Source organism: Corythoichthys intestinalis, chromosome 17 (genome assembly GCF_030265065.1).
Source record: "Corythoichthys intestinalis isolate RoL2023-P3 chromosome 17, ASM3026506v1, whole genome shotgun sequence".
In the NCBI taxonomy this organism is placed as follows: Eukaryota; Metazoa; Chordata; class Actinopteri; order Syngnathiformes; family Syngnathidae; genus Corythoichthys; species Corythoichthys intestinalis.
In genome coordinates this window covers 36278789-36303179 of record NC_080411.1, presented here as the reverse complement: position 1 = coordinate 36303179, position 24391 = coordinate 36278789, and the positions used below count along the sequence as shown (strand labels likewise).

General features: G+C 38.0%; 1 protein-coding gene across 4 annotated transcripts in view; it reads left to right on the top strand.

Moving 5' to 3' along the window:
• gpsm1b (G protein signaling modulator 1b) overlaps positions 1-24391 on the top strand; it is a 114150-nt gene that overhangs the window by 69124 nt on the left and 20635 nt on the right. For all 4 annotated transcript variants that reach the window (XM_057818425.1, XM_057818428.1, XM_057818426.1 and 1 more), the window contains exons 2-11: positions 713-934; positions 3883-4018; positions 4086-4228; positions 7955-8078; positions 8644-8759; positions 10994-11149; positions 11234-11342; positions 11422-11536; positions 15605-15675; positions 20149-20319. In XM_057818425.1, the coding sequence (XP_057674408.1) occupies positions 713-934; positions 3883-4018; positions 4086-4228; positions 7955-8078; positions 8644-8759; positions 10994-11149; positions 11234-11342; positions 11422-11536; positions 15605-15675; positions 20149-20319 (1363 nt within the window). The remainder of the gene's footprint in view (positions 1-712; positions 935-3882; positions 4019-4085; positions 4229-7954; positions 8079-8643; positions 8760-10993; positions 11150-11233; positions 11343-11421; positions 11537-15604; positions 15676-20148; positions 20320-24391) is intronic.

Sequence of the window (24391 nt, the reverse complement as noted above, 5' to 3'; positions counted from 1 at the left end):
TGATTATTCGAAATAACAAGTTCATATATTAATTGACTACTAAAATAATCGATAGCTGCAGCCCTAGTACATACACATAATTACACCTAAATATGGCTATCCTGATTTTTGATGTGTAATTCAGACAATCAATAACAAAGATCTAGCCATTAACCATCAGGTGAAGTGTTTCAGGAGTACAGGGAAATGCCCCTTTGTTCACCCCTCCATTAAACCTACTTACTGAATAGCATATGGCTCTATCTTTTCTTCGATAGGCAGCATATGTAGATGAGATTAAATTGGGTGATAATCCTTGATCAACATTCTTTCTGGAATTTGGCATTGCCACAAAAAATGCCTTTGAGTTCATCCTGGATTACGAATGCTTGTGCTTTTTGCCGATGACGCTTTGGTACGTCTGTATTGCGTTTGCATTCACACACTTTGCACTGAATTGTGTGCTCCGTTTACAATGAAGTGCTTGTCAGAGAACACAAAGATGTTTTGTGCATTACCTCAAACAGTGCAAGTCATCCAGTGGTTGCCAGGGTAACCCAAGTATTCTGTTTAAGAAGCCTCCGGTTGAAAGGCATTTTACACAGTCTTGGTGCACATGGGTTGAGTACGGAAAATGTATCATGACTCAAAGAAGGGAGCTCATGATGGCAATAAGGTAAGAATTGTATAAAAAAACAATAATGTAAAAAATACGCAATTTATCATCATCCAGGATGGAGGCATCCTGCTTGGAGCTAGCCTTGGAAGGGGAGCGCCTGTGCAAGGCAGGGGACTTCAAAGGTGGGACAGCGTTCTTTGAGGCGGCTGTGCAGGTTGGCACGGAGGACCTGAAGACCCTCAGCGCCATCTACAGCCAGCTGGGTAATGGCTACTTCTACCTGAAAGAGTATGGGAAAGCCCTAGAGTACCACAAGCATGACCTTACTCTCGCCAGGTGAGAAAAATGTTGGACTTGCTGAACCATCTGTGTTTCTTGGAATTAAATGTTCCTTTTCGAAATTTAATGGCAATAGATGTACAATCCGTTTGATCTGGGATGGTTGACAGAACTGGTGTAACAATATATTGAAAAGATGATATATCGCGATACATTGTAGATTAAAAAGTTATAGATATGCTCCCACCAAGAATGGATGTATCGTTTTAAAAAAGTGTCAGAAAGAACCTACTAAAATTTTCCATTAGACTAGTGTCTACATTAGCTCCATGTCTTCCATTGACAGTGCTATACATACAATTAACTTTGACTGGATTGGACGTCTCGTGTTGTCAATAGCACTGAAACTAGAGCATTCACGGCCAGTCTTATGGGCATTTACAGGTCACTTCCTATTGATTTGGAGTCACTTCTTATTCATTTTGGGGACATTCTTGAATTGCTTCTTTTTCAATAACCCAAAATCAACTGGAAGTGACCTGTAAATGCTCCTAAATCAAAAGACCGTGACCTGTAAATGCCCCAAAAGGAAAGGGAAGAAACCGAAAGCTAACAGGAAATGATGTGAAATTCTCCAAACTGAACTCATTCCCAGGCATTGTCTGCCATTGACGGCCATAGACGTGTAATCCGTTTGAACTGGGAGGAATGGCAATGAATGACCAAGCATGAACAAGTTCATTCCAATTCACAGCAGGAGGATGAAAATAGCTTGTTTTTGTGTTTGTTAGTGTTTTTGTAGAATATCCTAGAATGATTTCCTTTTGGAATTTCTCACATTTCTGCATACAATCAACATCAAATGTGATCTGATATTTGTCAAAATCACACAGATGAAAAAACAGTGTCTGCTTTAACTAAAACCACCCAAACATTTATAGGTTTTTAAATTTTAATGAGGATAGTATGCAAACAATGACAGAAGAGGGAAAAATAAGTAAGTGAACCATCACATTTATTATTTTTGTGCCCCCCACCCCCACCCCCTTTGGCAGCAGTAACTTCAGCCAGACGCTTCCTGTAGCTGCAGATCAGTCTGGCACATCGATCAGGACTAATCTTGGCCCATTCTTCTCTCCAAAACTGCTGTAGTTCAGTCAGGTTCCTGGGATGTCTGGCATGAATCTTTTAGGCTGTCTTTAGGTCATGCCACAGCATCTCAATGGGGTTTAAGTCTGGACTATGACTTGGCCACTCCAGAACGTGTATTTTGTTCTTCTGAAACCATTCTGAAGTTGATTTACTTCTGTATTTTGGATCATTGTCTTGTTGCAGCATCCAACCTCTTTTTAGCTTCAACTGTCTGACATACGGCCTCAGGTTTTCCTGGAAAACATCCTGATCAGCTTTTGAATTCATTCTTCTATTAATGATTGCAAGTTGTCCAGGCCCTGAGGTAGCAAAACAGCCCCAAATCATGATGCTCCCTCCACCATGCTTCACTGTGGGGATGAGTTGTTGATGTTTGTGAGCTGTTCCATTTTTCCTCCACACATGACGTTGTGTGTTACTCCCAAACAATTCAACTTTGGTTTCATCAGTCCACAAAATATTTTGCCAAAACGTCTGTGGAGTGTCCAAGTGCCTTTTGGCGAACATTAAACGAGCAGCAATGTTTTTTTTTTTTTTTTTTTTTTTTTTTATAGACAGCAGTGGCTTCCTCTGTGGAGTCTCCCATGAGCACCATTCTTGGCCCAAGTTTTACATATGGTTTATGTGTGCACAGAGATATTGGACTGTGCCAGTAATTTCTGTAAGTCTTTAGCAGACACTCTAGGGTTCTTTTTTTTACCTCTCGGAGTACTCTGCGCTGAACTATTGGCGTCATCTTTGGTGGACGGACACTCCTTGAGAGAGAAGCAACAGTGCCAAACCCCTTTCAATGTGTAAACATCTTCTCTGACTGTCGATTGATGAACATCCAGACTTTTAGTGATTGTTTTGTATCCTTCGCCAGCTTTATACAAATCAACAATCCTTGATAGCAGGTCTTCGGACAGCTCTTTTGACCGTGCCATGATGCACATCAGACAATGCTTCTCATCAAGATATTTCTTACAAGGTGTGTGCTTTATAGTGGGCAGGGCAGCTTTAAACTACTCATCAGTGATTGGGCACACACCTGACTTAAAATGTTTGGTAAAAATTGGTTTCAGTTGCTCTCTAAGTCTCCTTAGGCAGAGGGTTCACTCATTTTTCCGCCTAATGTCATTGTTTGCATGCTATCCTCATTAAAATATGAACATATAAATGTTTCTGTGGTTTTAGTTAAAGCAGACATTGTATTTTCATCTGTGTGATTTTGAAAAAGATCAGATCACATTTGATGGTGATTTTATGCAGAAATGTGAGAAATTCCAAAACGTTCAGATACTTTTTCATGCCACTGTATCGATAGTTGTTCTATCGGCGTATTGTGAGATCACCTTTATCGTGAGCCTTGTATCGCAAATCTTATCGTGAGGTACCCACAAGTTCTCAACTTCCCACTCTTAGTTGGCAGCGATTGAATGTTGAAAGTTTCAGTGTCATTGTCATGGTTTGGGCAGCTAGCGCTGTCAATGATAGCATTCAGTCAGTGTCCTATAAAAGGTTAACACATAAAATATGACACAAAAAGTGGGGGGACTTTCATTTTGGCAACAACTATAATCGAGGATCTGTATGAGAAATTTGCAAACCCGCTGAGAGTGCAGGTGGTATTTCAGTAGCAGGGGCGTGATTAAAGACCCCCTGGGGTAGGATTTACCTTGTTACATTGTAGACCTGGCAGGTCCACGGGGAGCTGGTCCCGTTGAAGCTGCTCATTAAAAGGCACTTTACTGCCTCGTCTAATTAAATCAAGTCTTAAGTGCTGCACTTTACAATTTAAACCAAGGCCATTTAATTTTATGGGGAATTGCTGTATTAACACAAGCTCCAAAACACTAATATTTTTCTCTCAGGACAATTGGAGATCGAATCGGTGAGGGAAAAGCCAGCGGTAACCTTGGCAACACGCTCAAGGTGCTTTGTCGTTTCGATGAGGCCACCGTCTGCTGCCAGAGACATTTGGATATCGCTCAAGAGCAAGGCGACAAGGTCCGAAAAGCTTTTTTTGACGTCAGAAACTGCACGTATGCATAATATTAACTGTATTGTGTGCTAGGTGGGTGAAGCCCGGGCACTTTACAACATTGGGAACGTGTTCCATGCTAAAGGCAAGCAGCAGTTGTGGGGCTGTACACAGGAGCCTGGAGACCTCCCCCCTGATGTTAGAGACACGTTACAAAGGGCGACAAGCTTTTACGAGTATGTATTCCTAATACTTGTTAAAAAAAAATTAGAATGTAGAAGTCCTATTACCAGCAGGTGAAACCTAAGGAAGGTCGAGGTTGTACTGTATATTCGGTTCCATATGTCAGTGTGTTCGTATGTTTGTGCTCAAGGTAACTGAAGAACCAAAAAATGAATTTATTATATCAAACTTGAAGGATGTTTTGTAATATGAAATGGAAGAGATGATTTAGTTTTCAATTGGATTTACTTTATACGTTAGAAACGTGATTAATGATTAGCCTTTTCAGGGGAGGTGATATAATGAGAAGAGAAAAGGTCAAAGGTCACAAGTATAGTGCTGCTTAGGTGGAAATCTCTACCAGTGCTCTTCTACTTACAATAGAATACAAAGCCTTTTGTTGTCATTGTACAGCGTGTAATGATATTAAAATCTTCGCTATAACGTGCACCACATAAAGCAAAGGTACAATAAGGCTAATACAGTGGTACCTGTACATACGAAGTTAATTCGTTCCAGGACCTTGTTTGTTAGTCGAAATGGTCGTATGTCGAGCAGGATTTTCCGATAAGAATACATGATAATTCCATTAATTTTTTCCACTGACCGAAAACATACACTAAATCTTGAATGAATACTGCTGTCACTATTGCAAATATCAATTACGAAGAGCAAAACAAATAAATTAGGAATAAAAATCTGAATAATAATATAATAATAGCAATAATAATAATAATACCTGTAATAATGTAACAAACAGGGTTCTAATGTAGAGAATGTGTTTGCGTGGTGTACCTGAACGCATCGCGTGGCTGACTTGATAGAATGAGCCTTTTTAGTTTCACTTTTTTTTAGTGCTGAAACGATTATTCGATTAACTCGAGTATTCGATTTGAAAAACAATATTCGAAATACATTTTGCTGCTTCGAGTGTTCGTTTAATTAAAGTGGCGTTGTAATGGTTTGTTTTGAAAGTGTTTGCATTTAGTTTTATTGATTCGGGCTGATACACTGCCCTCTAGTCTGCCTCATTTCACATGGCTGAATCCAGCTGCTCCCTGTTAAGACCAACATAAGCTTATTTTTTATTTGGGCTATTGTTTTTTAATGCATTTGTAATTGAGTTTAAAGGTATATTTAGCCATTTTTTGGGAATATGTGTTTGAACTCTTTGTTAAGAGCATTGTAAAAAAAAAATAAAGTTGGCATTTTATAGCATTTAAGCTAGTGGATGTTAGCTAGTTTTGCTATGTAAGTTAGCCAATTGTTCTTTTGTTGTACATGCAGTATATCCTCATTTATTTATTTTTTTATACTGTTTGAGGCACAGGTCAGGAATTTTTTATGTTCCCTATCCGATTACTCGATTATTCGAACTAACTAGTTCATCGATTAATTGACTGCTAAAATAATCGATAGCTGCAGCCTGACTTTCTTTACTTGCTGCGGGGGACATTAGGCGTGCTGTGTTGCTCAAGTTGATGGAATAAATGATTAGAAACCTGACGAAGCTGGCGATGGTACCACAATAAGAATTGCCACCTTAACTTATAAAGACTGGCGAACGGAGGAGGACAGTCATAGACTGTCTACGGCTGTATTGTTGAGCGAGTCATATCACGGATGCGCACCACACGCTAGGCATGTGCCAGTAACCGGTTTGAAGTTTTACCGTGGTATGAAAACGTCACTGTTTCAAAACCACAAAAATTTTCCTCAAAACCACTAAAATTTTCCGTCATACTGTAGTACGGTATTCCCTATCATACATTTCTCAAAAATGCAGCCAGAAGTGTCTTGGAGCGGCAGCGCTCACCCCTCCCTCTTCGGTTGTTGCTGTATGTGTCAGTGACGCTATTCTGCCAGTGAACCAAAAAAGAAGCACTCCAAACACAAGGCATACTTTTCTTGAATTTATGCACGTCTCAAATCATGGTAACAGAAATAAACAAAACAAATACATTGAAAACGTTATGCAATCATATTTTTACACGTCTGAGTAGCTTCATTAGCACAAATACAGCAGAATGAGAGGAAGTCATATCTGTGAACACCATGAAAAACACTGTGAACAAAACACGCATTTTCCTTTCAAATTCAAAATACAAACTAACTAAAAACTTACAAAGACTAATGTTAGCCTAGTCTTAGCTGCGGGAGCAACTTCGTCGAGGTTATAAATCTCAAGGCCACTGAGAAACAAGCTTGAATGAAGGAAAAGGAATAACATCAAAGATCGCTAATTGCGACAGATGATCTTGCTCTAAGCACAAATGCACGTTCGCTGGACAAGGAGAGGTCTCACTCCCAATATTTTTTAGATGAAACCTTTACACAACAATGTTTACATTTTAACTAATACGTTTTGAACTTAATAACTTATGACTTCTTAGTGTTTTTAACACAAAGGCATGAAATGTAGACTAGAGTTGACACAGTGACTGAAAATGGCGAAAATTCACTTGAGCTTTTTGCCCCCTCAAAAAAATTGTCATACAGTAGATATATTTTAATTTTATTTAGAAGTGTTTTTTTCTTTTTTTATAGCAATTATTTTTGTTCTTGCCCTAATCTTGATCAACCTGAGCTGTGACTGTGGGTAGTCTATAAGTTCGATTGATTTTGATTTTATTCAAAATATTTGTATTTTTTTTGTTTATTTAATTGAACATTATATTCATGTTCTAATTTGCAAATATGTTCTGAAAAATGTAAAAAAAAAAAAAAATAAATAAAATCCCGGAATTTTTTTTTGTTTTTTTTTGTTTTTGTTTTTTTAACCCATACATCTCAAAATAACACATTTTGGAGCTATAATTGCAATACCGTGAAACCGCAGTATTTTTCCTCATGGTTATCGTACCGTCAAAATCTCATACCGGCACATTTCTACCCCACGCTCATATTTTTCTATCATATCTGTCTTCATGTCAAATGATAATGGTAAGCATCACCTTTTTTTCACCACCTGCACTAACATTGTTGGAACCCATGGTGATTTGTCTCACAAGAAAATCTGCCATGCTTACATCTTGCGGGAAAACAAAGAAACTGCGGTGCTGTCATAGATCGTCGTATTTAGAGCATGTCGTCGGATGTAGAAACAAATGTCGAGTCAAATTTTACGTCGGATGTCGAAAAGATGGTGTGTCGAAGCGTTTGCGTATGTATGTATGTATGCGTAAGCCAAGTATGTCGAGGTACCACTGTAATTTAAAAAAAAAATAAATAAAAAAAATACAAGTTACAGTGTACACAGATTGGAAATAAAGTGAATAATTGACGATCAGCAAGTGGTGATGTAGTACAGTACTCTGACTAGGAGGCAGATGGCTGACTTGATATAATAGTGCAAATGACAGTTTATGCATCGATATTGATGTAACAGTGCAAACACACTATAATATAACTGCAAATATTGCATTTGCAGTGGCCAGATTATGCAGCTGTCTGAGAACATATTACTTAGTGAGATGCATGTGACAATGTAGTGGCATTAGCAATGCAGTGACATTTCAGCGCTAACTTCGAGTATGGTGACAGTCTCTCAGTCTGTTTGGCTGTTATGGCCCTATAGCGCTTGCTAGAGGGCAACAGGTTGAAGAGGTGGAAACTGGGGTGTGTATGGTCTATTATGAGGCTCTTTAGTGGTGCTCCAATAGTAGTATCTTCTAGGATCTCCACATTACACTGCGCATTATTATTTTTCTACGTACTTAAATTTTCTTCCATCTTTTCAGGATGAACTTGTGTTTGGTCAAAGAACTGGGCGATCGGGCTGCCCAGGGGAGAGCATACGGGAACTTGGGCAATACGCACTACCTTTTGGGAAACTTTGTGGAAGCCATCAAGTTCCACAGGCAGGTCAGTAGGTAGAGCGGGTTGGTTTGAATCATGACTCCGAATTCCCAATGTCCAAGTGTCCTTTATACAGACACAAATATTCCTCCCAGGGGGCCAGGGAGCACTTTAAATGACAGCAAGCAAAATGGTAATGAAGGATATTATTGCATTTTCTTTAACTCAGTGGCTGCCATTGACGGCGCTAGACAACCAATCCATTTTAAGCTGTAGGGTTGGTAGCGAATATATGTTCATTCGCTGCCGCCCCCTTTTCGTCAAATGGATTTGTCCCCTAATAATCATAAACTCATTTCGAGTTTTGATTTAGTTTTAAGGAGCCACATGATTGGATGTTTATCAAAGTCAATGGCACTGAAAAAGTTTATTGGAAAATAACAGTTTTTTTGTTGTTGTTTTTTTAATTAATTGATTTAGTATCACGTTGAAATTTTTAGTTTCGTCACAATCGTACATAACATGTTATAGGTTAAGGTTAGTTTGCAGAGTCTTCTTAAAAAAAAAAAAGACAAAATTTATGATTGCTATTGCTTCAAGTAATTCACTCAATACTGTGTCTCATCTACAGAGATTATCCATCGCCAAGGAGTTTGGTGACAAAGCAGCAGAGCGAAGAGCCTACAGCAATTTGGGCAACGCTTTGATATTCCTGGGTCAGTTCAATACTGCCACGGACTACTACAAGTAAGTTTAAAGCCTGACCTCTGGTGTTGGTTAGAGGAAGTAAAATAAACAGAATAATACAGCGCAGTAGTCCGCAACCTTTTTTTAGTGCCACTGTCCAGTTTAACACACAGCCAAGGGCGTAGGTTTGCATAGGGACTGTTGGCACACCACACTACTGACTTTTCGGGAACTTTTAAGTAACCTTATTTGCATTATTGATTTTAGTGGTATCGGTAATTTAGATTGTTTTCAGATATGTTGTAAGGATAAAATTGATCCGACAATTATGAAGTGAATTACTTTCATTATGTTCAGACTTACATTAACCCCTTTTCACTTGCTGAATGCGCCAGTCCATTTTTTTCCCCCTCAAATGCTCATTTGATTGGCTAATGATTTGAACCCCCACCTCCGTCCACACACGCACACATGCAATTACAGCTTCGACACAAATACAACATTCCGCTTCCTCCGCCCCCTTCGAAGACTAGGAATATTCGATTTTTTTTTTTTTTTTTGCCGCTAGCAGCAGCCACTGTAAGTAATGTTAAAAGACGTCAATGTTGTGGAGGTTGAGAACACACCACTAATTTTGCAATTGAAAGTCTGACCTGCTTCAGAGTTAGCATAACAATAATGTGTGTGGATTTCCCGAACTTGAGTAGAAAGCTGCTTTGAGAGAAATATCTTCCTGTATGTTTTGTACTGTCAGCATTAATTAAACAGTGAAATGTAGTGAAGCGAGGTTTATCCCCTTCACCCCGATTTTCACTTTTATTTGATTTATGTGATCTTAAAGCAGCCCAAAGAAGCTTAAATTTTTCGCTAATTTTGGCTGTGCATATGGACAAAAGCAGTAAATTTTTTTTACCTGAAGGAAGGCTCCATTTTTATTTATTTTTGTTATACGCTAAGAAGTTTTTCAGTTATATTTAATTTATTTGGACAGACATTTGTTGAGTGGTCTTAAGACAAATGTTTATTGTTTGCATTCCTGGATAGTTGAGAGATTGTTAATAGGTTTGTATTTATAGTGTATGATGATATAGTTTAAATTATGTTCAAATATTGCAATTTAAATTTGCTAATAAAACCTTGAAATTTATTCTGAAAGGTTTCAAAAATTTTTTTTTAGTAGTTTTTGAAAACAAAGGTTTGAATTGAACGGTGTATCACCCGAACCAACACATTTATACTGCAAAAACACACCTCCTTAAAACCAATTTAATTCATTTGTTTTCATTGTAAATCCACCAGAAATAAGTGAAATGATCTGCCAGACCATAAGTGAAATGATCTGCCAGACCAGAGCTTCAGGTAAATTTTACTCACTCAAATTTCTTGAAATGAAAAAAAATAGCTGTCTGAAAATAGGCTTAAGACTTATTTTCGGCAAAAACAATATTCATTCATTCATTTTCCATGCCGCTTTTTCCTCACGAGGGTTGTCAGAAATATTTTCAATTTAAGAATAGATATTGTTGAAAACATTATCTGAAAGCAAATTTTTCTGGGTTTAGGTGAAAAATGACCAAGTTTTAGTTGTATGGGCTTAATAAGAACACATAGTAATATCTACTTAATTTAAGTGGAATAAACGGACATATTAATCTGTTAACTAGTCTTTAACACTAAAAACAAGATAGAGAAAATTATTCGACTAGATTTAGGAAAAATTATCAGATTAAGACGTTGTAAATTTGCAGTGTGAAAGTTAATATCAGCCAATACAGATGTATTTTGCATTGATCATTTAGCCTATCAATTATTAGATTCATATTTGTGAGAAATGTAGCCCTGACCCCAGTTCATCCAATCTGTTTGGTGTTATTAATGTCACGTCCCCAGCAAAAAGTGTACATGTAGGTTATCCTGTTATATCGTCCATACCAATAATGAGACCAAACCTACGCCCTTTCGCGCAGCAGACTGATTTTGAAACTAATGTTTATGAAAACAACACATTACTATGCTGAATGTAGTTTTTGTCATCAGTAGGATCCGATTATTTAATTTTGTGTAGTGCAATTAATTGCAAGGTTCTCAGTCTAATAATCGTGATTAAAATCAGCATTTGAATAAGTTTATTTTGGTTATCTTTGTGAGCTATTTACATTTTGTTCACCTTCAAGATTAAATTGGAAAGCAAAAAGTAAATATGGACAGGTTTTTTTGGAATGCACATCTTTGTGTAGACTTGCACTCTACCATATTGAAGAACTTCTGATTTAGAGAAATTCTTTGTCGTTCAGGAAAACTCTGCAGCTGTCGCGGCAGCTAAGGGACCAGGTGATGGAGGCGCAGGCCTGCTACAGTCTTGGAAACACCTACACACTTTTACAGCAGTATGAGAGAGCCATAGAGTATCACCTTAAGCACCTGTATATTGCTCAGGATCTTACAGACCGGTAAAAACATTTATGACTTCACATTCACACACAGTTGTGTGGAACTTAGACAATATTGCTCGAACTGTGCACGTGTCGTGTCAGGGTTGGCGAAGGCCGAGCCTGTTGGAGCCTGGGAAATGCCTACGTGTCCTTAGCCAATCACAAACAAGCACTTCACTACGCTCGGAAACATCTGAAGATCTCCAAAGAAGTGAGATGTTTTCCATGAAAACGTGCTTTAATTTTTATACATGAAATTTTATCTATACTTCTGTTTTTCCCTATGACAGATTGGGGACAGGAATGGCGAGCTGACCGCTAGGATGAATGTGGAGCAGCTGATGGAAGCATTGGGTGTTAGCGACGGTGACCTTTCACCTTCAAGTTCAGAGTTTGAGATGCAAGGTGGGTGACAAAAGACATCATTTGCAACATTTGATCGATGATTTGGGTATAAATTCGGAATTACCGTATTTTTCGGACTATAAGTCGTTTTTTTTTTTTTCATAGTTTGGCTGGGGGTGCGACATATTCTGGAGCGACTTATGTGTGAAATTATTAACACATTATTATGTAATTTCACATGTTATTTAGGTGTTTTGGAGTGACACTGATGGTTTGGTAAACTTGTTAGCATGTTCTTTATGCTATAGTTATCTGAATAACTCTTAATAGCCATGTTACGTTAACATACCTGCCACGTTCACATTTCGTTGTTCATGCATTATGTAACATTATTATACTGTACACTTATTCAGCATCTCTATTTTTATTTTAAATTGCCTTTCAAGATGACATATCTGTTCGATGTGTTGGATTGTATCAAGTAAATTTCCCCCCAAAATTCGACTTATACTCTGGTGCGACTTATACTTTTTTTTTTTTTCCTCTTCATTGCGCATTTTTGGGCTGGTGCGAATTATACTCAGGTGCGACTTAGGCTAGGTTCACACTAGGGCTGGGCGATATGGCCTTAAGTACATATCACGATAAATTGAGCAGATTTACCTCGATAACGATAAATGACGATAAATTCGCCCAAGCAAACTGTTATATAATTTGAAAATTTGAATCAATGCATGGAATACAAATTAACAGTTTCTCGTTAAATTTATTTACCAGCTTTCAATTTAACAATTGCACATGCAGTCTAAACATTAAGTATTAAAAAAAATCTTGGAAAACAATAAGAATTCTTGTGTGAACATTTATAACAGCTTGTATGACTTGAAAAATATCATCACTTGAATTTCATTAAATTCATTCCGCATTGTTATACACTAGATAGTGGCATACGTTTCGATATTTAGAATAGATACAAATACGACACATCCACCCACCCCCCCAGAAATTATACTTAATTAAAAAATAAAATGTTTCACAAACCTTTCCTTTCTTTTATTCGGCTCAATTATTTACATCTTATGATTTTGGAAATCCTTACAGTATTCAATAAATAATATTCCTGTTCCCAAGCACTGTGCTTACAGTACTGTAATTTTTACAAAAAATAAACAATACATAGTTACTCCCCGTCATCTAGGATGAGCCACTTACAAGACTAGCACTGTCGTGTATTACAAATACTGCTTTGAACACATCTTCACAGACAAAAGCAATGACACAGGCTTAAAGAGGTCAACTTTAATTGTGTAAATCACACTTAATGACGACACGATCTCCTGGTTGAAATAGACGACATCCACTTAATTCTATTGAAGATACAGGATGTAATGCTGAGGCAATTTGTCAACTTTACTTTTAAAAAGAAACGTGCACTGTTTATCCAGTAGATGGGGCTCTTGCAGTGTGTCAAACAGTGATTCAATTTAGGGCAATTGTCATAAAAGAGGTTCATTGTTTCAGAAAGCCTCGGTTTTTCCATCCCTATCTGGAACCCGTCAAAAGTTTACTTAATGTCTGGTGAAAGTTTGGCGAAGCTAACTTAAGCCTGACTTCATCCCGTTTACTTGTAGCGTTAGCCGCTAGCGTTAGCAGCTAGCGTTAGCCTACCGGGCTTCTGTTTGATTGGCTTCCTGAAAACCATGTGACTCCAAACGTAAGCACACTGTCTGCTTTCTTAAAGAGGAATGAACATAGCCGAACAACACAGTCAAAGCGGGATGAAAAGACTATATTTTCTTCTTTGATTAAATTACCAAATTTACCGACATGGTCAAAATTACGTCGGTCATCGTGAAGAATTTCGGTATCGGTAAATTTTCGGTTTACCGCCCTGCTCTAGTTCACACTACAGGTCTTAATGCACGAATCCGATTTCGAGTCAGACATTAACTTGACGGTCTGAACGGGACAAGTTGCATAGAAGTAGACCATTTCAAATCCGATCTGAGTCACTTTCGTATGTGGTTCAAATCCGATCTGGGCCACATTTTTTCAGAACGTGACTGGCGGTCTGAACTGTCAAGACTCCCAAATTGGAATTCATGCAGCAATTACGTCAGCAAAGGGCAAAAGGCACAGAGGACGGCAGCCTGGTGGCATTAGCGCCTAGCTTTAACTCTGCTTTTAGGCACGAAGCAGGCTTGACCACAGTCATAAAAAAATAAAATGAAGAAGAGAAGAAGCCTTACAATTTTCGATTTTCACTCTGTACGCTGAATCATTAATTCATCAATTCATTATTGCACACATGGCCGAGTCGGGGCAAGCTGACGCACCCACGTCATTTCATGCACACACGTCAAGGCTCGTGTGTGCGTCTATGTGTTCTATCAATCTATATAAACTTTGAATATAAGACTAAACGGGGATTATTAATGTCTGTTATTTGTGTCCCATTTTGGAAATAAATATATGATCACTCTGGAAAGACATACAGCTAGCATGTGTAATTTGTTTTGATGCTTCTGCGCATGTGGGTCTCTTTGCTGAGCGCATCTCGGACTGCGAATTAGTGCGCATGCGTGATATTTGAACGGTCTCAATGGACAAAGGCAGTCTAAACGGGCACGCCAAAAAAACGGATATGGCAAATAATCGGATTTGTGCATTAAGACCTGTCGTATGAACCTAGCCTTATAGGCCGAAAAATACGGTACTGCAGCTCTGAAAAGCGGCCCAACTCATTACCATGTTCCCGTTGGTTGCAATCAAAGGAGAAAAAAAGAGTAAATCCAATTAGTTCAGTTTGACATTGCAATAGTTCAAACATTAAAAAGGTCCAATTTTAGGAAATTGACCTATAGGGCTACAGCGATCGATTACTTTAATAGTCGATTAATCTGTCAATGAGTTAGTTCGAATAATCGAGTTAGCGGATTAGGAACATTTAATGCTTTGCAGAATAAATTTTAAGACATGTATAACTTAACCTTGCTAAGATTGACCTTTCAAAAGAATATTAAATGTGAACACAAAATTCCACTTTTATTTAAAAATACATTAAAATACCTGAGCTTAGCCTCAAACGGTATAAAAAAGGAGGATCCAAGAGAAAATTGGCTAACTTGCATAGCAAAAGTCCACTCCAGTAGCTTGAATGCTGTGAAATGCTCACGTTTTTTTTTTTTTTTTTTTTTTTTTGCAATGCTCTTAACAAATCAAAAACATATTCCCACAAAAATATCAATATTAATCAAATAAATTTAAATATACCTATAGACTAAATTACGAATGCATAAAAAAAAGCATATTAGCGCAAACAAAAACTTACCATATGTTGGTCTTAACAGGGAGCAGCTGGATTCATTCATGTTCAACGAGTTATGTCATATTCACTGTGGGCAGTGCATCCACCCAAATGAATAAAACTAAATACAAACACTTTCGAAAAACCCCCATTACAAATCCATTCTAATTAAACGAATACTCGAAGAGGCAAAATTTGATTCGAAGCTTTTTCCTCATCGAATTACTCTAGTTAATCGCTCGCAGCACTTTTGATTTATTAAGTTTGTATTTAAATTGGGTGTCTGGGTATGGTTAAATTAGCCAGTGGTAGCTTTGCACGTTGGCTATTTGATTGCAGTAAGGGCATAAAGAGGTGAAAATCTACTCCGTGGGGTGTCTCAAATACAATACACTCGTAGATTACAAAACCCATAACTAAGTAAACATCATATTACAGCGTGAAAACAAAATGGGGCAAGTACTGGTTCTGACGGGGCCACCACAACTTGGCATAAAAAGCACAGTGTTTGGCCTTGCAATCTGGTAAGGAATTGAAAGAACGGACAAAAAAAATACACTGTAAAAAAAAAAAAAAAAAAAAAAAACTTTTCAATCTTGATACATCCCTACCGAAACATAAAAGATATTGAGTCACATGGAAAATTGTTTTCCATGTGATGTTATTGTAGGCTGAAAATCCACATTCAAGATGACCATTTTTTTGTGCCTTCCGATAAGTCAAACAGACTTTCCTTTGTTAGCCCTGCGAAAGCTGTCATTACATTGTACTAGCAATTTGCAACATGTTGGGGAATAATGATTGTGTTTTTCACACTTTAGGAGCGAGGCCCAAATTCACCAAGAGAAACAGCATGGACAGCGTGGAGCTGTGGAAGTTGTCTTCCTATAAGGTGATACTGCTTTTTCTGGATAGTGGCTGTTTTCAGGTCTCACTTGTAGGTGACTTTAACGGAGAACTTCACCACACTCCATTCAGTATACTCACACAATTAGTGATGTCTCGATCTGATACTCAGTATCTGTATCAGATCCCGATACGGCTTTTTTTTGAGTGTCGGATTTGGTCACAAGATCTGATCTGATCCAATCCGATCCAGCAATCATGTGTTCTCAATAACATCATGCTTCGACGCCGTCGCTCCGCTGTCACCGCAACGCAGAAGCATAAATATGCCTTGAAACTACTGCTCTTTCAAAAACTAACAATCGTGATTGATCTAATATTTGTAAACGGCGCATTTATTGATGAGGTACCTGCAGGGCTCAATTTAATACAAAAAATATGATTTTTCATTTACTGGCTACATAGTTTTTCTACATAATTTTTAAAATTATTTTTACTGGTCTATAAAGATAGGTATTGCATCGGCAAAACATATCTTGAAAAAAAAAAAAAATCTGATCGGAAGTATAAAAAAAAATTAGCATTGGATTATCCATGCACACAATACTCTCTGAAAGGGAACCTCGGACTCAGTCTTATAGGCTCTCACAATTGTCTTATAGGCTCTCACAATTGTTCTCTTTTCCTCAAATATGCTATTAGAAACGCATAAAATATTGCCATTGATTTAGAAATCTATAGTGTTTAGTAGGGATGGGAATCGAGAACCGGTTCCTATAGAGAACCGGTTCCGTGTGTTTCAATTCCATGGAATCGTTTGGCAGTCTATCTAACGGTTCTCTTATCGATTCCAAAAAGTACAATTTACGTCACGTAAATTACGCATATTACACTCTTTCAATTCAGCAAGTAACACTACTTGGTTACTCAAAGAGGGAGATCTCACCATGTATAACCTGAGGAGTCATCGCCGAGTGATGATGCATTTCTTTTCACAGGCCAAGTCATTATTCATGAGACTACTTAAAAAATGGTGATTTTTTTTTTTTTCTCAAAAAAGTCTATTAATGGGTCTATCGAATACTCTATCAGAAAAATATAACATATATGCATCTAAAATAATCCTAAATGATTTTATCAGCAATTTTAATACTCCTGTTAGAAAAGTTCCTTGGGTATGCGTTCGTTCCCATAGCGCCCAGTCAGTTACTTCCTGTTACTGTCCTATTCTGGGACCGATAATAGGCGTAAGGTGCACATTTCGAGCAGTGTGGCCACCTGTTAATCTGTGTGCGTCCATGAACGAATGTAAGTATGTCCTCTTCATATCATGAAGTACATATGATAAATTGGACCCGTTATCAGCACCACCGTTTTGTATTTTTACTGTTACGTCGGCTGGTTGTTCCCGCTCATCCTCGCTGCGTCGAGGAGAGTGTTGTTTACATTATATTCGCGTTGCACATTTGTGTTAAGAGAGAATGTGTTAGTTAGCATCTTAAGATGATGATGTACATCCATATGATTGTGAAGTGCTTTGTTTTCGCCACTTTTATGGCCAAGATGACCGCACGTGGGCGCAGTGTGCTTCCGGGTTGTGCGCGCACACTCGCGCCCACCCACCTTTGTGTTCATTACACTGTGCGAGTCATGCATACCTGTCAAGTTGCACAGTTTCGGCGTAATTTGTACAAGTGAGGACTGATTTTTCAATGTGTACGCCGTACATTCAAAATCTGTACGTTTTTCGTGCATCTCGTTTTTTTTTCTCCGTTCGGATTTTGTCACCATTTCGCCAACAAGACAATGTGCGTTAGGATGCGTTACTACGTTGGTTGAATGACACGAGAAAAGTCAGAGACACGGAGAGAGAAGAGTGTTTGTTGTGACGCTGTAGCAAACGTGATGCTAGGCTAGGGGGCTCCAATATTTCCTCACTGTAGCCGACAGCCGACAATCTACGCCTAGATATTACATGCATATAGAACTACATGCGGAATGACAGACTCGGCGTCGTTAGTAAACAGCCGCCATTTTAAAGCAGTTGACTTCTCAGAAATGCTCTGTTTTAGTGAACCTTCCTAGCGAACCTAAGTAACTTTTTATCTAAAATACTCCTGAATCAGCAAAATCTTGACTTGAATCTATCTTTAAATGATTAAACAGTTTTAAAACTTTCACATGTCGAAAGTAGACAGGAGGGAACTAATGCAAAAACAAGAACAACTTTAACAATTTTCACAATTCACAACATTAAATAACTTACAAACATAGCAAAGGTGACTTTTTTTTTATGAAAAAAAAAACATTAAAGGTAACACCAGTTACTTTGCCAAGTAATTACTCTTACATTCAGGTTACTGAGTTAATAACTCAATTACTTTTTGGGAGAAGTAATTTGTAAATTAATACTTTTTAAAAGATTAACAACACTGGTCAAAAAGATAAAGTCTGCAGAGTGAAAAGTGACGAAAGTGCAGATTTTTTTCTGCCAATTTGTTGCCGAACACAATTTGCCTGCAACTATTGCTGATCACTTCTCAGAATGAGCAAAAGAAATGTTCCCTGACTCAAACATTGCATCGGTAAGATGATTTTATCAATTGACCTTTTTAATTTATAACTAGACACACTAACTACCTTCAAGTCAAACTGAATTTCGAGCTGAAGTGCCATTAAGTGCAGCCATCAAATGACATGATAGAAATTGCCAAAAGTGCTGCATATATTTATAACAAAAGTCACTGTTAAATTTTAGTAATCATGATGTAGCTGAAGATATTGACTGTTCTTTGATTGCACCAGGTTATGTTACAATATTATAAATAAATTCATATTTTAAAAATTTAGTATTGTTTTTGTTTCATTTTGCACTCTATATAGAACGTTGTAAGATTAGTCACCAATTTGTAAGGGCATACGTAAGATTGCCACCGGCCACGGGTTGGCAGGTATGTGTGTTATTGACTGCTTTACAGTCAATTTGCATTGTTTATTGCATCAGCACTAATATGATGCAATTTTCTTTCCTTTCAGAACCACACATATACCCACACATTCCAGTCTTCTTCCACACACATACAAATACATCAACATCTTTCCATGCATGCTCTCATCTGCTCATTGAGTGATTCTCATATCAAGCGCCATTGTTATGGCAACAGGCACCACTATATATAAGTTATGCCTGTTGCCAAGTTGGATTAAAAGTGCCAAAAACCAACTCCACTCTCCGCTCCTTGTGTTCTAACCGACACCCCGATGCGAATGAACCATAAAACATATTGAACCCAGAACCTCATACAGTCTATTAGTCCAAATTAGAATCGGGAAGAGAATCGATGAAGAATCGAATCGTTAAGCAATATCGATAATGGACTCGGACTCGTAAAAATTTTATCAATTCCCATCCCTAGTATTTAGTACATGTTTTCACCTACGGAGGGAGCCATGTTTTAAGTGTGCTCAGGGTGATGACATAGATTGTCACTGTCACTCAACGAATACTACCGGGTTACTGCAACTCCTTCTACGCAGCGAGATGTTCAACACGTGCGCTCATCAGTTAAATGCGGCGAGTACTTACTATTTGTGTTTTTGTTTTATTTGATTGAATTACCTTTTCATTGCCACAAAATACTTTTTGCATGTGTTTCCCTCTCATACTTTGAAGCATTTTTCTTGTGGTAGCTTTAAAGCAGATTGTTGATCTGTTGACCACATTAGTCAAGTAGCATATTTAAACCACCCTTATTTGATATTACGATAAGTATTTTCTTAGGGCATTTTTAGTATGTTCTGTCTGTACGCATCTAAACAAAACAAGCTCAATGCTCATGGTAGTACTTTGGGTGTCAAATTCGCCTGTTCTACGACATTTCGCCGTTGTAGCACATTTTGGCAGAAGACCATTTTTTTTCCTACTCTCGTCTCATCCCGTCTTTCCTGTTCATTTTGCTTTTGCTGTTCATTTTGTGAAATATCGACTGTACTGTAAAGCTCATTAATGTTCCTCTTAATGTTCCTATCGGGTTCAAATTGAAAGGGTTTAGCAAACGACATGTTTATGTCGCTAGAGTCATACTCTGAAAACTGCAGCGTAACAATGTGATGTCACCGCTCTGCGACGTCAACAACAATGGTGACCTACAAGTTAAACTAATTTTACAAATTGTATGAAAAGGAAAACATCAATAAGGGTTTCAATATCACATTATTTTAACTTATAATAATGTTTATCTTTTAAGAACTGCAAGTCTTTCTATCTGTGGATCCCTTGAAACACGGCAAACACTTTGTTCAAGTGACTGATAAAATGACATCAAAGTTCATCAACAATTCTATGATCTTGAGTTATGGTATATGACCTTTTAACTCTTTCAGTGCAACTGACGATGATAGACGCCCACTCCTTTGGCGGTCAATCTTCCCTCTGCTGTTATGTTTTATTACTTAGTCACTAGTAGAGGTCCAAAACATATGAACTGTAAAGGTTGCCATTTTGACGTGCTCTCCGTAGGACGGTGAGGGTCACGAGGTGGAAAGCATACCCAGAAGGTTCAAGAATCCGACTGCACAAATGGAAAAAGGGAAAGGCTATCCCGACAGCCAGTCTTCGGACGAAAGGCCCTGGTTGGACTCTCCTGTGGACACAGAAGACATTAATTTGCAAGTCCCACCTCTGGTGCCAGTGAGTAGATACTCCGTGTCCTGCGTCAGGTGGTGGTGTAGCCTGTTTCTGTTCCATAAATCTTAGAATTTCTAATTGGCATTGAGTTTCCTATGTATAGTCAGTTTATTCAAATGTTAACTCATTGGCTGCCTCTGAGTGATCAACTTGGTTAAATCTAGCTGTAAAGCGCGACATGATTGGACGTTTATTGTAGAATGTTACAGAAGACATCATGAGCCAGAGTCATTTGAGGATTCCTTTAATTTCCCATGAGCTTGAGCTATAGGATTTAATAGGTCACCAACAGTGAACAAGTTGACATCCCTCATCTCATTTTCCTTGGAGCTAAATTCACGCATGATGGGAATTATAATTGCCTTTGGCTTTTATGCAGACGAAGCTGTACTTTCACACAGCAAAACAGATTATTAGATGGCGGCAACGACTGGTGTGACATTGGAAAAATACAATTTGGGCAGCTGTGTGTCATGTTTTGAATAGCGTTGTGGTATTCCCTTACACACAAGTACTGCTTTTGAGAGACAATAGAAGAAAGAGTCATTTTTGTAAATGTTGGAATATTACATGATTTACAGTCTTAAAAGGGCAATTTATGTGCTCAATTGTCTGGCCTGGGGAACATTTATCATCCACTTTCCACTCGTTTGAATTGTTAGTATATGTATTACTATTATAACATTCACACCATTCTTTTAGTTTGTTTGAAGGCAGCACTTTAGTTAAGTCTTTAGTTATTTTATTTTCATTTTTGCTGCAGAGTCCCATCTTTGATAGAGCTCTGGTCCTACATTAGTACTTTTTTATGCTAACAGTAAAAAGTTTTTGTCGTTATTTTTTTTGCCAAAAATGAAATCCAGCAACCTGTTGCTCAGTATAGTATTCCATGAGAAGGAATTTGATTCTTTGTGTAGTTATTACTTTGTATTTTGGGGCCGACAGCAAATAGGGGGAGAGAAAAAAATAATTAAAACAGAAGTTTTGCACTTCAGTTACATTATTAAAAAAAATAAATAAATAAAACTTGTTTATTTTTCAGCCATATCACCCAGCTCTAGCTGCTTGGACAGAATACCAGTATATCTGAGGGGTCATTTACATGGTGACACTCCGAGAATATGACACATTTCATGTTTGGAATTACATAGTTTTGTCTCAGTTCGAACGATGTCACAATTCCGCTTGAAAACGATGGAGTATTCATGCCAGGCCCTTTGGGGAAGTGCAGTTTTACAAGGCGACAGCCAATGATGAACTTCCTGGACAAAAACCTCCTCAGTCTGGAAGACAACATACCCGCCCACTCCAAGCAATGACGTCCACACGTTTTTTTTCTTTTGCTTTGAAAGGCACATTTTCATATATTTCCTGAGCCGCTTGTCCTCACAGGGGTGCTGGAGGCAAACATAAAATATATTTAATTTAAAAACATTATAAAAACAGTGTGTTAAAGCTGACTTTCCACCATGTTTGCTGTTTTGAAAGCCTGCAAACAGTTTGCTGATGACATTTCACCAAAGCACATGGATTAGTGGAACCATATCCTATGGTCTGATGAGACGAGCGGGCTTTCTTGTGTCCCGTCTTCAGAAGAAGCTTCCTCCTGGGGTGACAGCCATGCACACCAATTTGATGTAGAGTGCGGCGTATGGTCTGAGCACTAACAGGCTGACCCACCACCTCTTCAATCTCTGCAGCAATGCTGACAGCACTCCTGTAACAACTCACATGACATTTTGGAGGGAAAATGATGAGCAGTAGTCAATTTGGACATTTAGGGATGTTTTATTATAGGGGTGTACTCACTTTTGTTGCCAGGGTTTATATTAATGGCTATATTTTGAGTTATTTTAAGGGGAAAATAACTATTATATAAGCTGCAAACAGACTACTTTTCATTGTGTCAAAGTGTCATTTTGTCAGTGTTGTCACATGAAAAGACTTAAGTATTTGCAGAAATGCGAGGGGTGTACTCACTTTTGTGATACACTGTATATATTAGGGGTGTGACGGTACACACAAGTCTAGGGCTGCAGCTATCGATTATTTTAATAGTCGATTAATCGACTAATAGTAATTTCAAATAATCGAGTAATCGGATAAGGAACATGAAAAATTAAAATACCTGAGCTGCGTCTCAAATGGTATAAAAATAAATAAATGATGATCCATGTACAACAAAAAAACAATTGGCTAACTTACATAGCAAAAGTCCGCTAGCTTAGATGCTATAAAATGCTAACGTTTTTTTTCCAATGCTCTTAATAAATTGTTCAGACACATATTCCCACAATAAACAGCTAAATATACTTATAAACTAAATTTCAAATGCATTAAAAAACATGAACTCAAACAACAACTTAGCTTATGTTGGTCTTAATAGGGAGCAGGTGGATTCAGGCATGTGGAATGAGGCAGACCAGAGAGCAGTGTATCCACATAAATCAATAAAACTAAAAGCAAACACTTTCAAAATCAACCATTACAACCCCACTTTAATTATACGAATACTCGAAGCAGCAAAATTTAATCTTTTTTTTTTTCTAATCGAATACTCGAGTTAATCGATTGATCGTTGCAGCACTACACAAGTCATGTGTACAACAGGAAAAATGCTTTTTTTTCTCGCAGCATTGGAAAGCTTAAATTTGTATACTATTACACACTTATATAGGTGATATATGTATATATTTTATTTATTTTTTTATTTTTTTAATTGTGAAAAGAGTGACCTATGTTTTTTGGGGGGGAATGAAAAACACACTTCAGTTAATATGAACATATTTAATTTGATAGATGTTATAGAATGTATCATGTAAAACATGGAAAGTAATGTCAGTTACTTTGCCGAGTAACTAATTACTCTTACGCTGAGGTAACAGTTACTAACTCAATTACTTTTTGGGAGAAGTAGTTTATAATTGTAACTAATTTTTTATTTAAAGTAATACTAACAACACTGCATACAGTACACATGATTGATTGCATATTGTAACGAATGTTCATTTACCCTTCCCAGTCAAAATGGATTGGACTATTCTCATCATCAATGGCAGCCAAATGACATGTTTATATGGGTTGGGCCAGAGAATGGCCCTCCGAAGGAAGCTATAATTACAATGTAGCCCGCAACAAAGATGAGTTTGATGCCCCTGACCCATTGGAATGCAAAGTATTGCAATATATCGCTATACCAAGATATTGTCACACTCCTAACGGATATAATACACATTGCTGCCTCCATTCGGATAAGTGTTGCCAACGTTGGCATGCAATCTAATCATAACTGAGCCCTTGCACCCGTCTTCCCTCCCCCATCAGCGCTCTGATAATGTGACCTTGATCACAGCAGCGCTTCCCAACCCCTCCCCACTGCCAACCCTTCCCATAATGACTTGTTTTCCCACAGTGAGTGAATGGCACAAAAACGGCCTGCGAGAGAGGGAGAGGGAGAAAGTGTGAGTGAGAGAGAGAGAGAGAGAGAGAGAGAGAGAGAGAGAGAGAGAGAGAGAGAGAGAGAGTGGGGGAAAGAGGAAGGGTGTGCATGAAAGCAGAGTTGGCTGCAATAGAAGGACACAATTGGGGAGGAGAGGGATGTAAGGTGGTAGGGGGGACGTAAGGGGAGAGGAATGACAGAGGCCAAGTTGAGAAGAGAAAGCGCAGCAACTGGTGAGTTGTTTCATTCATGTTTTAATGAACATAGTTAGCCTTCTTGCTCATGTATGTTTTTCCTCGCTAGGTCGGTTGATGAATGAAACAGAGTTTGTCACGTTGTCCGAAGAGGGTTTTGCGTGGAGACATAAACTTTTGTTCTAAGCCTTAACTCATTGGCTGCCATTGACGATGACAGCCGTTCAATCCATTTGAAGTTGGAGTGATTCCTTCATTTGCTGCCACCCCTACCAGTTCAAATGAATTGGACGTCTACTAGTGACAAACTCATTTAAATAGTCGATAATGTCTGTTAATTTATTGGATGCTATTGACAGCGCTAGATGTTCAATTTCTTTTTGACTGGGAGGGGCCGAATGAATGAACAAATGAATGAATGAAGCTTAAACGTGAGCATTCA